This window comes from Marmota flaviventris, chromosome 17 (assembly GCF_047511675.1).
Source record: "Marmota flaviventris isolate mMarFla1 chromosome 17, mMarFla1.hap1, whole genome shotgun sequence".
NCBI lineage: Eukaryota > Metazoa > Chordata > Mammalia > Rodentia > Sciuridae > Marmota > Marmota flaviventris.
The window spans coordinates 63,250,340-63,265,387 of NC_092514.1; the positions used below are offsets into that span (position 1 = coordinate 63,250,340).

At 33.1% G+C, this 15,048-nt stretch overlaps 1 protein-coding gene across 4 annotated transcripts in view; it reads left to right on the forward strand.

The window, feature by feature from the left end:
• The window catches only part of Tanc2 (tetratricopeptide repeat, ankyrin repeat and coiled-coil containing 2), a 444,589-nt gene that overhangs the window by 41,757 nt on the left and 387,784 nt on the right, over positions 1-15,048 (forward strand). For all 4 annotated transcript variants that reach the window (XM_071603168.1, XM_071603166.1, XM_027946338.2 and 1 more), the window contains exon 2: positions 14,151-14,240. In XM_071603168.1, coding sequence (XP_071459269.1) covers positions 14,174-14,240 — 67 coding nt within the window. In that variant the 5' untranslated portion in view covers positions 14,151-14,173. The remainder of the gene's footprint in view (positions 1-14,150; positions 14,241-15,048) is intronic.

A 15,048-nucleotide genomic window follows, 5' to 3' on the forward strand; every position in this document is an offset into this window, starting at 1 on the left:
TTCTTATGATATATCTTTGTATTTTCTTATGATATCACAATAATTCTATTGTGAATTATTCCTGGGTTCACTCTTTTATTACCAGGTATTCCTTTTTGGCAGGAACTGTTTATTAACCTTTAAAAAATTCCTGTAGTACCTGCCTAGGGCCTTTTACTTAGGCTATTCTTAATAAACACCAAATTAATAGAAGAGCAGAAGATGTTTTATATATAGGTAAATATTAGAAAAAGATTTGAGGCAGGATTGCCATCTGTATGTCAAATATCTTAGAAGTAGAGATGTATTGCTAACCCTAAAAGCATAATTCATAAAGAATTTTAGCTGATATGTTATGAAAATATTTTTTTGCTGTGTTTGTGTGTGTTTTGGTTATTTTTGTTATTATTTATAAATATTCTTAATGCCTGGACTTATTACTCTAAAATGAAGGTTTAATTTTAACTTCAGAGGAGGCATGTTGAACCTATTCATTACATTGCTTGGAGAAACCAACAGAAAACAAATGATGCAGAAAGTACTTGTGATAGATCTGTAAATTCTCTCTTCATCTGACCTTTTATTAAACTAGTGATAAAAGAGTAGTGTAACATTAAAATATTTCATTAGGTGAATCTAATGAAGGTTAAGGTTAAGGTTAAAATTGTAGGTTAAGAATCAACATTTTTGAACTTTTAATGTGATTTTGGATGTTTTTAGTGTTGTCAGTGGGTATGCACTGAAACATTTTAGATTGGTAGGATAACTCTTTGAGGAAGGAGTCAACTTGAAAGGCAAAGATTTGTTAAGAGAGCTCTTTCAATCTCTATTCTCTCAGATATTCTCTGTTTTGTGGGAATTCGTACTGATATAATAAATAATTTAAAATTTATATTGACTTCAATAGCGAATAAATACTTTAAAAAATAACTTTATTTTAACTCCTCCTCCTCCTCCTCCTCTTCTTTTTAATGTGGTGCTGAGAATTGAACCCAGTGCCTTTCATGTGCTAAGGCTAATGCTCTACTGCCATCCCCAAACAGCCTGGGCAGCTGAACTAAGATGGCTGGTGTGAATTTGCAGGAATACAAAATAAAACACAAACACAACTTACCTTTACCCAAGCTTCAGGATGGCTTCCTGTCTCTTAGCCTCAGGCTCCCCAAAAGGCTCAGAAGTCAGCTTTTATTGGGGTGGACTCTGTTCTTAGGAAGTTCTATCCATAAAAGGGCAGAAGGGGTAGGCTTACAAAGGAACAGGTGAGTATAACTCAACCCTAGGGTTATGACCACAAAGAAGACCTCCTTACTACCCGAGTGGTTTCTGCCCAAGCCACAGTGAATGTAGTGGTTGGTCAGAGCCTGAAGCATCAGGACTGGAAGGCGTGGTCATTCAGTGTGGCTCCCCACACTCTACCACTGAGCCATAATCCCCGCCTGTAAATGAATACTTGAGGATAATAAAAATGTTTTGGAACTAGACAGAGATTGTGAATTTAGTGTGTGTCACACTGTATTTTGTTATTTAAATAAAAATTTTATTCACATATAAATACTTAAAATGAAAGGTTTTTTTTTTAAATTACAAAAGAGAAGTGTATCCCTAATAAAAAGTTCATCTTTATCTCCTTTTCAGCCCTGCACTCGCCTGTAGGAACCATGTAACTCTCCCAGGTTTTACTCCACAGTTCTAAATATATACAGATCAATAAACACAGTTTTTGTGTTATTTTAATAAGACCCTACTGTACATATTGCTCTGTGACTTGTTTTTTTTCACTTAAGGATAAAACTTGGAGAGTTTTTCCTTTTAGAACAAATAGATGTACTATACATTTTTAAATCCTGCATTGTATTCTATAGTTTTTGTATCTCATATGCCAAAATTATTTCCCTATTAATATACTCTCTTTCTTTCTGTCCTTCCTTCTTTCTGTCCTTCCTCCTTAAATTAATAAACTTTACAATTTAGAGCAATTTTAGCAAAATCTAGAAGGAAGTACAAAGATTTCCTGCCTGAACATGTGCAGTCTTCTCACTATCGAAATCCTGCACTAAAGTGGTTTGTTTGTTAAAATAGATGAACCTACATTGACACATCATTATTACTCAAAAGTCCATAGTTTTCATTAGGGTCCACTCTTGGCATTGTACTTTCTGTGAAGTTTGACGAATGTATAATGACTATATAACTTACTGTAGTATCTTACAGAGTTTTAATGCCCTACAAATCCTCAGTGCTCTGGCTAGGCCTTGGCAACCATTAATCTTTTTATTGTCACCCTAATTTGCCTTTTCTAGAATGTTTTATAGTCAGAACCATAAGATATATAGCCTTTTCAGATTGGCTTCTTTCAGTTAGTATCTTAGTCTGACTGGGTGGCTATAACAAAATGCCATAAACTGGGTGGCTTATATAGTATCAAAATTTTATTTCTCACAGTTCTGGCAGCTGGGAAATCCAAGATCAAGGTGCTTGCTGATACAGTGTCTTGAGGGCTGCACAATATTCCATTGTTTGAATGTTTCACACTCATCTACTGAAGGACCCTCTGGTTGCTTCCAAGTTTTGGCAGTTGGGAATAAAGATGCTATAAATATTCATGACTTCCTTCATTTTTCATGTACCATTAGAATGTGAGGCATTACAGTGACATTATTGAGAATACAGATGTTCTGGAACTTATTGGAACTACATTGTCTAGATGTGAATACCAGCTCTAATGTCTGTCCATACTGTTGTCTGTTATTAGGACTGTTGTATTAAATGAGTGATAAAAACAAAATATAGCACCCCTTCAGAACACTAAAAAAAAAAAAAAAAAAAACTAGGGATAACAGGAACATATCTCAACATTGTAAAAGCTGTCTATGCTAAGCCCCAGGCCAACATCATTCTAAATGGAGAAAAATTGAAAGCATTCCCTCTAAAAACTGGAACAAGACAGGGATGCCCTCTTTCACCACTTGTATTTAACATAGTTCTTAAAACTCTAGCCAGAGCAATTAGATGAAAGAAATTAAAGAGATACAGATAGGAAAAGAAAAACTTAAATTATCACTAATTGCCAATGATATGATTCTATACCTATCGGATCCAAAAAATTCTACCAGAAATTTTCTAGAACAAATGAATTCGTCAAAGTAGCAAGATATAAAATCAACACCCATAGATCAAAGGCATGTCTGTACATCAGTGGCAAACCTCTGAAAGAGAAACTAGGAAAACTACCCCATTTATAATCGCCAGAAAAAAAAAATGGGTGGGGGAATCAATGAAATAGGTGAAAGACCTCTAAAATGAAAACTAGAGAACACTAAAGAAACTAAAGATGACCTTAAAAGATGGAAAGATCTACCTTGATCTTGGATAGGCAGAATTAATATTGTCGAAATGACCATACTGCCAAAAGCACTATACAGATTTAATGCTATCCCAGTCAAAATACCAATGATATTCCTCGTAGAAATAGAAAATGCAATCATTAAATTCATCTGGAAAAATAAGAGACCCAGAATAGCTAAAGCAATCCTTAGCAAGAAGAGTGAAGCTGGTGGCATTACTGTTCCAGACCTTAAACTATACTACAGAGCAATAGTAACAAAACCAGCATGGTATTGGCACTAAAATAGACCTGTAGACCAATGGTAGAGAATTGAGGACCCAGAAACAAATCCACATAATTATAGTTATATTAGATCAAGGCACCAAAAACATATATTGGAGAAAAGATAGCCTCTTCAACAAATGGTGCTGGAAAAATGGGAAATCCACATGTAACAAAATGAAATTAAACCTCTATCTCTCACCACACACAAAACTCAATGGGAATCAAGGACCTAGGAATTAAACCAGAGACCTTGTATCTAATGGAAGAAAAAGTAGGTCCAAATCTCCATCATGTCGGATTAGGCCCCAACTTCCTTAATAAGACTCCTATAGCTTAAGAATTAAAACCAAGAATCAATAAATGGGATGGTTTCAAACTGAAGAGCTTCTTCTCAGCAAAAAAAAAAAAAAAAAAAAAAAAAAAAAAAATTAAAAAAAAAAGTGAATAGTGAGCCTACAAGCACATCAGATAGAGCACTAATCTTTAGGATATATAAAACATTCAAAAACCTTAATACCAAAAAAAAAAAAAAAACCAATCAATAAATGGGCCAAGGAACTGAGCAGACACTTCTCAGAAGATGATATACAATGAATCAACAAACATATGAAAAAATGTTCAATATCTCTAGCATTTAGAGAAATGCAATTCAAAACTAAGATTTCATCTCACTCCAGTCAGAATGGCAGCTATTAAGAATACAAACAAGAATAACTGTTGGCAAGGATGTGGGGGAAAAGGCTCACTCATACATTGCTGGTGGGACTGCAAATTGGTGCAGCCTATCTGGAAAGCAGTATGGAGATTCCTTGGAAAACTTGGAATAGAACCACCATGTGACCCAGATATCCCACCCCTCAGTTTATACCCAAAGGACTTAAAAACATCATATTGTAGTAACTAGCCACATCAATGTTTATAGCAGCACAATTCACAATAGCTAAATTGTGGAACCATCCCAGATGCCCTTCATTAATGAATGATTAGGGAAAACTGTGGTATATACACAATGGAATATTATTCAGCATTAAAAGGATAAAATTATTGCATTTGAAGGTAAATGGATGGAGTTGGAGAATATAATGCTAAGTAAGGTAAACCAATCCCCCCAAAAAACAAAGGTCAAATGTTTTCTTTGATATGAGGATGCTGATTCATAATGAGGATGTGTGGGGAGCATGGGAAGAATGGAGGAACTTTAGATAGGGCAAAGGAGAGGGAGGGGAAGGGAGGGAGCATGGGGGTAGGAAAGACAATGGAATGAGTTAAACATAATTACCCTAAATACATGTATGAGGACACAAATGGTGTGAAAATACTTTGTGTACAACCAGAGACTTGAAAAATTGTACTCTGTATGTGTAATAGGAAATGAATTGTATTCTGCTGTCGTATGTAACAAGTTAGAATAAATAAATTAAAAAAGTACAGTTGTGGGTTGGGTTAATGAAAATAGTGAAAAGAGGTCCTGGAGGACCTCTAGTTAATTAAGTTAATTAAATTTTGAGGATAAACTAGGCAGTCATGTTTTAGTAGCCTGAGAGACTTCAATATCATCACACTTAAAAGCAAGAAGACTTTATGCCATATAGTGTCAGACTTAAAATTTTAACTGAAAAAAATTATTCTTCATGTTTCTTCTGTCAATATTATTATTCCTTTCTGTCATTAAATAAAAAACACTGTTCTGATGTAATCAAATAGTCTCTTAAGATAACATTTTGTTAACTTTTTTTTTTTTATTGCCAACTCTCCCCATTCTCAAAATATATACAAATGTTGCTTTCAAAAAAAAAAAAAAAAAAGAGATGATTCTTTGGAAAGAATAGTGATAGTCCTCATCATTTCTTACTTGGGCTACTCTAGGAACTTTCTAATTGGTCTTCCTACAGGTTTTGTGTATGTGTGTGTTGGGGGCGCTAGGGATTGAATACAGGGCCTTGCGCATGCAAGGCAAGCACTCGACCACTGAGTTATATCCTGGGCACCTGTAATCTGTTGTTTATGTAGTACCCTTTCACCAAGTCCTCTAATGGTTTCCCATTAAGAAAAAAATTCAAAGTCTTTGCCAGGGTCTGTGGTGCCACATATAATCTGAATCCTGGTTACCTCTGTGACCTCATTTACCATTTCTGATTCTTGTCTAGCCACATAGACCTCCCTGTTGTTCCTTGATCATGCCAAGCTCACTGTGGCCTCAGTATTTTTACAATTGCTTTTTCCTTGGCCTAAGTCTTCATATACATTTTGCAGGCTTACTCTTTCACTTCATTCAGGTCTCTGCTCAAATGTCATCCTCTCAGAGAAGCCTTCCCTGATCTTATTTATGAAAGTGTATACTTTATTTCAATCACTATTACTCTTCACTTTTCTTCTTAGTATTTCTACTACTTGAAATTAATATGTGTACTTGTGTGCCTGTTTCCATGTGTAAACTGAGAAGAAAAACATTTCCTTTTTTTTTTTTTGAACTTCATGTCTCTAGCACTTAGACTATTACTTGATTTATAGTAGCAAAGAGTAACTATTAGTTGAAGGCAGTAGAGAAAAAAGGAGATCTAAGGACAGAGATAGTGTAGATTGATAAGAGAATATTGCATGTAACTTTTGGTCAAAAACTGAAGAACTAGATGGGATGATTTTTCTCAAAAAGAAATTATAGTAGGTTTAAAAAGTGGAAATTCAGTTTTACAAAGTATCAAGAACAGGTAAATCCATAGAGAGATACTGGTGTTTGTTAGGGGTTGGGTTCTTAATCTTGGAAGCATGTCAGGTTTTCTCTATTGTGAATTATTTTTTACAGTATCAACTCTTCATATATTTCAATATAGGTTTTAATTCTGTGTGCATGTGTTTACCTTTTAAGTGAACCTTCCCTTATCTCACTAGTCTCTTTTTTTATCTTTTGTCTCTTTTAAAAGATTATTTCCTGTTGGTATTTGTAGAGACCTTATCTTTTTGTATTGTCTTTTGGATTTGAATCAGATACTTTAAAAAGTCATCCCTGTCCTTTGATTAGCTTGATTATAAACTTCATGAGGAAACAGATTGTTTTGTTCATTACTGTCTCTTCAATACCTAAGACAGTGCCTAGTATACGATTACAACCACATAGATGTTTGCTGAATGAATAAGTGGATGCATGCTCCTTTTATTTTTTAAAAATTATGCCTCATGTTGATTCGTGTTGAAACTTATCTATGTTAGATGTTTATTACCAGATACAGTGTATGACTTTCCCTTGGCTTTGCCCTTCATTCATTTATTGTTTATTGAACACGCAATATGTGCCAGGTAATGTGCAATTCCATGAATGACAATAACATGACAAATGGTTCACTGCCTCATGGAGCATTTATATATTTAGTGGGGAAATCAAATATAGTACTTGGATTATAGCATTATAAAATAACAAGAATACGGTATTAAAGATTTGGGAATTTTAATTGATAGAGCTAACCTAGCTAATCTAGAGAAAAGTATACGCGAAAAACACATGGAATCAGACAGGCTTTTTTGGTTAGCAAAGTTAGATGAGTGAGAACAAATAAAGAATGATTGAACCACTTGAAGATGATGACAATTTTTCTGGGCTTGAAAATACTAGATGAGAGTTGTTTCAGAATTTGACCTGGAGGAAAATTGGTTGTCCAGATGATAGAAGACAATGCAGTGGCAATGGGTGAAGCAAGGCACCAAGAAAGGATTTTCTTTTTTAAAGAAGGGAGCATTTTGAAATATTGATGGAAGGAGCTATTCAAAATGTTATGCATATTGCTATTGTAGTTGCATTTGTTTCTTATTGCTATTGTAACAAATTACCACAAATTTAGTGGCTTAAAACAACACAAATGTATATTTTATAGTTCTTAGATTTCTGAAAGCCAGAAGGTTGAAGTTAGTTTTATATGGAACTAATAAGAAGGTTTTGGTATAGCTGTGTTCCTTCTGGAGGCTCTGGGAGAGAATTTATTTCTTGCCTTTTTTATCTTCTAGAGGCCGTCCACAGTCCTTGATTGTGACCCTATCACTTGATGTCTGCTTTTGTCATCATTTCATCCCTTAGTCTTCTGCCCTTCTTTATCTTTTAAGGACCATTTTAGTTACATAGGGCCCACCTGGATAAAATCCAGAATAATCTCCCTATTTTAAGGTTCTTAACTTAATCACATCTTCAAAGATCCTTCCTCAGGTGAGGTAACACATCCACAAATTCTGGAGATTAGAATATGGAAAACTCTGGGGGAGCCCTTTTTGATTTAATAAATTATTCTCTCTTTTGCAGCACTAGGGATTGAACTCAGGGCCTCGTACATGCTATGCAAGTGCTTTACTACTGAGTTATACATCCATATCCCCTAGAGTGGAGATGTTTAAGGAAATTCCTGATTATAAGAATAGTGCAAAAGTTTTTAATAGTTAATTTCATTATTTTAATTATGTAAATATTTGGGTAATTTCGTGCTCTCTTTTTTTGAACAACAGGATCAGATAAGGGCTTTAAATACACAGGAGTGATGTACATTGAAAATGAAAATTGAGGGCTGGGGTTGTGGCTCAGTGACAGAACACTTGCCTCGCATATGTGAGGCACTGGGTTCGATAAATAAAAAAAAAAAGAAAATGAAAATTGATTGTGCACTAATAAAATAGTGGAAGGAAACATTGAAATAAGATATTAGTCTCCACCCTTGGTGAACCATTAATAAGTCAGTGCCTCTTGTGGGTGGTTTAGAGCAGGTGTCACAAACATAAAAACTTAGGAGTCATCAGATAACATAATGTCAAAATCAGTTAAAACAATTAGAAGTGATTAGAAATGATTTTGTGGTTTATTTCATTTCTCATGCATTTGTTATTTTTTATAAAATGTTTTAGGACCAGTAAAGAAAAAAATATTTATACCTCCTTAATTAAATTAGTGTAATAATTTATTACCTGTATTAAAATTTTTTATGTCTATTAACGTTAGGGTATCATCTTTTAGATTTTTAGATGAGGGTTTTTTTTTTAAATCATTTTTTACTCTTAATCTTATTAAATTTTCAATAATAATTTGTTTTAATAATCTGTTATTTATATTTTTGTCCTTTTGAAACTTTGAACAACATTAATATAAATATTATATATAAATATTAGGAGGGTCTGAGACAGATAAAAGTTTGAACTATGACTAGAACTTTCTTGATTTTCCTCCAGGTAAAACTTTTTTAGGTACTGAGGGGCACTAGACCATTGAGCCACATCCCCAGCCCTTTTTTGTATTTTATTTAGAGACAGGTTTTTTTTTTTTTTTTGTATTTTATTTAGAGTTGCTTAGCACCTCACTGTTGCTGAGGCTGGCTTTGAACTCATTATCCTCCTGTCTCAGCCCCCCCACCCCCACCCCCGCAGCTGCTGGGATTACAGGCATGTGCCACTGCATCTGGCTCCTCCAGGTAAAACTTTGAGCCATGTCTAGAATTTTCATGCCTTTTCCTGACTATCCCTAGTGTTCATTCACCCTATGTAATACTCATTTCTTATTGTTCTAGTTGATTCAGAACCTCTTTTTTTTTTTTTTTTTTTGGTCCATTGAAACTTATTTACATCATATCCTTTACTTTCTGTTAGGTTCATATTCTTTTTGTTTTGTTTTGTGTTACCGGGGATTGAATCCAGGGCCTTGTACATATTAGACAAGCACTCTACCACTGAGCCATATCCCCAACTGCACTAGGTTAATATTCTGATTAATGAAGTCTTTGTTCATTTCCTTTATTTCCTTAAGCTGTATTGAGAGCCTCTCATGAACTAGGTATTGAGAATAAAAAGATATATAAGACCAAGTTTCTCTACAAGGGATCTGATGTAGACAGTAACATACAAAAGAAATATAATTGATAAAATTCAGTAAATATATATATATATATTTTTTTTAGCAACTCTTGTATACTAGATCTTATCTCTAGTTACAGGGAGGCAACAGTGAATTATACCGTAGCTTCCATGCCAAATGGGAGCTTATATTTAGTGGGAGAACTGATACTGAGCAGAAAGACATATATGTCATTTATATATAGGTAAAGTTTTGAAGAAAAATAAGCATAAGGAGAGATGGGTGAAGTTTTGGAGCATAAATCATACCACAAAATTGTTTCCTCCTTGAGTTAAGGATTACTGGTCTTTTGTACCCTATTAATCAGTCATTGGCTGAGGGCCTTTCTAGGATTAGGGTAGGGAGACTTGAAACTCCCAGGCAAGATGATTCCAGTCAGCCAAGGGCAGTTCTCTGGAAAGGTGGGAGCAATTATTTAAATAATTGTGAATAATTTTAGTTAGCTACTTTGAGTCTAGTGTTAAATTTTGCTGTAATTACTTTTATCACATAGCCACCTTCCTGTGTATGCCTCCATCTGTTAATCCATCTTATTTTTTTGATGCATTTTGAAGTAAATTGCAGAATGGGTTTACTTTCCCTATATATTTAAGCATGAATATCATCATGGAGAGTTCACTGTTTGTTTACATTGTTCTTTTAAGTAAAATTTAAATAAAATGTGATGCATAAATCTGTTGTAAACATTTGCTGAGTTTTGACAAATGTATACTCTTGTATATCCCAGATTCCATTGAGACACATCCTGGAAAGTTTGCTCATGTACATTCTTAGTTAGTCCTTTTATCTACCCCCAAGAGACAATCATTGTTATTTTTTCCTACTGTTAATTAATCTGTTCTTGAGTTTGGTCTAAGTAAAATAATTCAGTGCATTCACTTTTATATAAGGGTTCTTTTACTCTACATTATATATATATATATATATATACACACACACATACATATACATATACACACATACATATACATATACACACACATACACACATATAATATATATAATTATATATACATAAATATTATATATAAATATAATAAAACTACACATGTACATGTAATTTTTTTTGGGGGTGGATGGGATTGAACTCGGGGGCACTCAGCCATTAAGCCACATCTCCAGCCCTATTTTGTATTTTATTTAGAGACAGGGTCTCACTGAGTTGCATAGTGCCTTGCTATTGCTGAGGCTGGCTTTGAACTCATGATCCTTCTGTCTCAGCCTCCGGAACCACTAAGATTACAGGCATGTGCCATTGCGCCCAGCTGTATATATAATTTTAACCATACTAAACTTTCTAATCCATGAACATTATATATCTCTAATTATTTAGATTGTCTTTAATGTTTTTTCAGCAACATTTTATTCGGTCTCTGTCGAGAATTGGGAAAAAAAAAAGTTTTGGTTATCTGTGTTCCTGAGGCGTATATGGTGTGCAGTTTTCTTATGTGTTAGGTTTGGAGAATAATATCATGCTGCTGTCATAAAATGTGTTGTGAAGATTTCCTTTCCTTTTCTTTTCTTAATGTTTATAAGATTAGTGTTATTTATTCCTTGACAGCTTAATAGAATTCATCAGTGAAAAAATCTGGCCCTATAGTTTTCTTTTTGGGAAGAGTGTTTGATAAATTGAATTTATTTAATAATAGAGCTCAATTTATTTAATAATAGAGTTGCTGTTCAAACTCATATGGTAAGTTGTATTTTTCAAAGAAATGGTTCTTTTCATATAATATGTTAAATTTGGTATAAAGTTAATAAGGGTCTACTTTTTAGACCCTTAAGAATCTGAAATGATGTTCCCTATTTCATTTCTGATATTGGTAATTTTTTATTTCTCGATCAGCTTTGCTAAGGGTTTGGCAGTTTCATTGCTTTTCTGGTTTGCATTTGTTTTTTATTTCATTAATTTCTGCTCTTTTCTCTTTTCCTTCCTTTGGATTTGATTTACTGTTTTTGAGAAAGAAACTTAATGTTGAGTATCATTCTTTTCTTCTAATACATACATTTAAAGTATAAATTCCTTTACAATCAGTGCTTTAGTTTTTTCTATATTTCTGTAAGTTATATTTTCATTATCATTCATTGCAAATATTTTTAAATTTCCATTGTGATTTACTTACTTTTGCAACTCATGGATTATTTAGAAGTACATCACTGGTCAATTCATAGGAGATTTACTAGATTTAAAACAAATATTCTCTTCTAGCTTCATTGAATTGTAGTCAGAAAATATACTAGGAAAGACTTCAGTCTTTTGAAATTTATTAAGACTTGCTGTTTAACACAAAATATGGTCTATTTTGGTATGTATTTTGTGTATAGTTAGTATATTCTGTTCTTATTTGGAAGAACATTTTATATATACATATATATGTGCATAAATAGTTGGTTAATTTTATAGTTCAAATCCCCTATATTTAAGTATATTTTTCCTGCTTAACCCTATAGCTGTTTACAAAGGTATGTGATTTTTTTATTTGTCTTTCATCTTTTTAGTCTTACATACTTTTGCTTTATTTTATTTATTCGTGGTACTGGGGATTGAACCCAGGGTGCTTTACTGAGCTACATCCCCAACCCTTTTTATTTTTTGAGATAGGGTCTTGCTAAGTTTCCAAGGCTGGCCTTAAACTTGCAGTCCTGTCTCAGCCTTCTGAGTCGCTGGGATTATAGGTGTGCACTACTGTGCCTCTATACTTTTGCTTTGTCTATTTTAAAGCTTTGTTAATTCTGTTACTTTGAGCATTCAGATTTAGCATTATGGTATGGAACCCAAGGTTTTGTGCTTGCTAGGCAAAAACTCTACCTCTCAATTATGCTCACAACTATTTTACTTTAATGATGCATATTGTCTTACATCTGTTTTGACTGGAATTTATATACCTGCAGCAGCTTCCTTTTAGTTGTCCTCTGCATGGTATATATTTTTCCATCATTTTACTTTTAATCTCTGTGTGTCTACATATGATTTTTACTATGTTTAACATGATAATGGATGTAATTTGAGTTCCAATTTTCATCTTACTTTTGTATTTTGTCCACTTATACTGGGATACTTTTTCTTATGCCTTACCTTTTTTGGTTGTAAGATATTTTAAATTATTCTTTTTATTGCTTAAATTAATTTTAAGAGACATTAGAGACTACTACATGAGTTTTAGAGTTAAAGAAGTCTAATAGAAATTATTTATTATTACCAGACAAAAGGTAGTTTAGAAACTTTAGATCATTTATCCTACTTCTTTTAGGTTGTTGTCACTATTTTAAGTCTACATATGTTTTTAAATTATGAAGATTGATTTTATTATTTATTTATTTTTACTATTGTTCATGTATATATACCAACATATTGACTCATTCTGTGGCTTTTTCTTTTGTATTTTTATGTGCTTTTAAGGTATGATTTACTTGTGTTTGAGGAACACCTTCTAGTATTCCTTTTAGTAATTATTGATTTTGCTTCTCTGAATTATCTTTTACTTTATTTTCATTTTCAAAGATATCCTTATCCAAGTTTAGATTTTTGACAGCATTTATTTTCTTTTAGAATTTTAAAGACATCATCCCATTGTCTTCTGATTTTCATCATTTTTGTTGAAAGTCATCTGTTAGTCTGTTGATTTCTACTATTCAAATATTCTCATTTTCTCACTGTTCCTAAAAATCTCAATTATATGCATGCTAGAACTTTTCAGTAAGTGTCATATGCTAATAATACTCTTTTCTATATTTTTTCAACCTTTTTCTCTCTTTGCTTTGGTTTGGATATTATCCATTGACTCATGCTCTACTTCGTGTTTGTTCCATTCATTCTACTGGACATACCATGGATTGATAATAATTTGGGGAAATTTTGCTATGAAGAAGAACAAGGATTGGGAGTAGTAATTGGACCTTTGGGGAAGATAAATTTGGACTTTATTTTTGGACAGGACACACTAGAATATATTGAAATATGATGTTCAATAGGGGAAAATATTTAAGTTGTGTAAGAAAGAAAAAGAAGACAATTTTTTTTGATAAAGATCCTTGAGATGGTAATATAGAGAAGTTGGAAAGGTTTTTCTGTGATAGAAACACATAGGGAGGATAGACACTGATTAATGTATATCAGTAGTCTTGTGAGATGGAATTCTGGCTTGCCAGTGGAAAGTTTGCAAGTGATATATATAGAGAGAGAGGGAAAGAGAAAAAGGTCAGGTGTGGAGAGACAGACTACATGTGGGAAAACTGTTTCAGAAATGAAGAATCAAGTAAAGGACTGAATTTGTAGCCACCTAATTATGTTTTCTGTTTCTGTGTGTCTTCAGTGATAATCCACCTTTGTTTCTAGTGTACTCAAAGTATAGTAGTATACTTGTGTGTTTTTAAGATGGAGTTTTGTTATGTTGCCCAGGCTGGCCCCAAACTCCTTCCTGGACTCAGGTGATCTTACTTCACCCTCCTGAGTAACTGGAACTATAAGTATGTGCTACTGCTCATAGTCATAGTACACTTTTAAGGAACTGCATATTTAAATGTTTAGTAAGGTTTTTTTGGTCAATTTTTTTGTTATATGGATATAATTTTTTATATATTTAAACATAGTTAATTGTGTATATACATTTAAAAATTAATTACTACAAATATTTTGAATAGAAAATTAAGTCTTAAAACATTGTTCCATATTTTCTTTTACAGTTTTGTACTAGAACAGTATAACCATGTTTCGGAATAGTCTCAAGATGCTTCTTACTGGTGGGAAATCAAGTCGCAAAAACAGGTCAAGTGGTAAGTGACTATGCTACGTTGATTCTGTTTGATATTTTAGAAATATGTTTTTTTAAGGGATCTGAATTAGTGCTACAACCTTTTATTTGTTTAATAAATGTTTAATTTAGAGAAAAAGAAAATTTAAATTCCTTCAGGATACTCTTTTTTTTTAATCTCAAAGAGTTTTATTTATTATTTTCTCCCAAGCTTTTTTATGCACAAAAAATTATTAATTTTTAAAAATTTATATATGACAGTGGAATGCATTACAATTCTTATTATACATATAGAGCACAGTTTTTCATATCTCTGGTTGTATACAAAGTATATTCACACCAATTCATGCCTTTATATACGTACTTTGTGTTTTTTGTGTGTTACAATTCTTATTACACATATATACCACAATTTTCATATCTCTGTTTATATATAAAATATGTTGATACCCAATTCGAGTCTTTATACATGTACTTTGGATAATGATGTCCATCACATTTCACTGCCCTTGCTATTCCCCTGCCCACCTCTTTCCCTCTCACCTCTCTTCCCTATCTGGAATTCATCTAATTCTATCATGCTCCCCCTCCCTACCCCACTATGAGTCAGCCTCCTTATATCAGAGAAAACATTCAGCACTTGTTTTTTGAAATTGGCTATCTTCACTTAGCATTATCTTCTCCAGTGCCATCCATTTACCTGGAAATGCCATGATTTTATTCTCTTTTAATGCTGAGTAAAATTCCATTGTGTATTTGCCACATTTTTAAAATCCATTCATCCACTGAAGGGCATCTAGGTTGGCTCCACAGTTTAGCTATTGTGAATT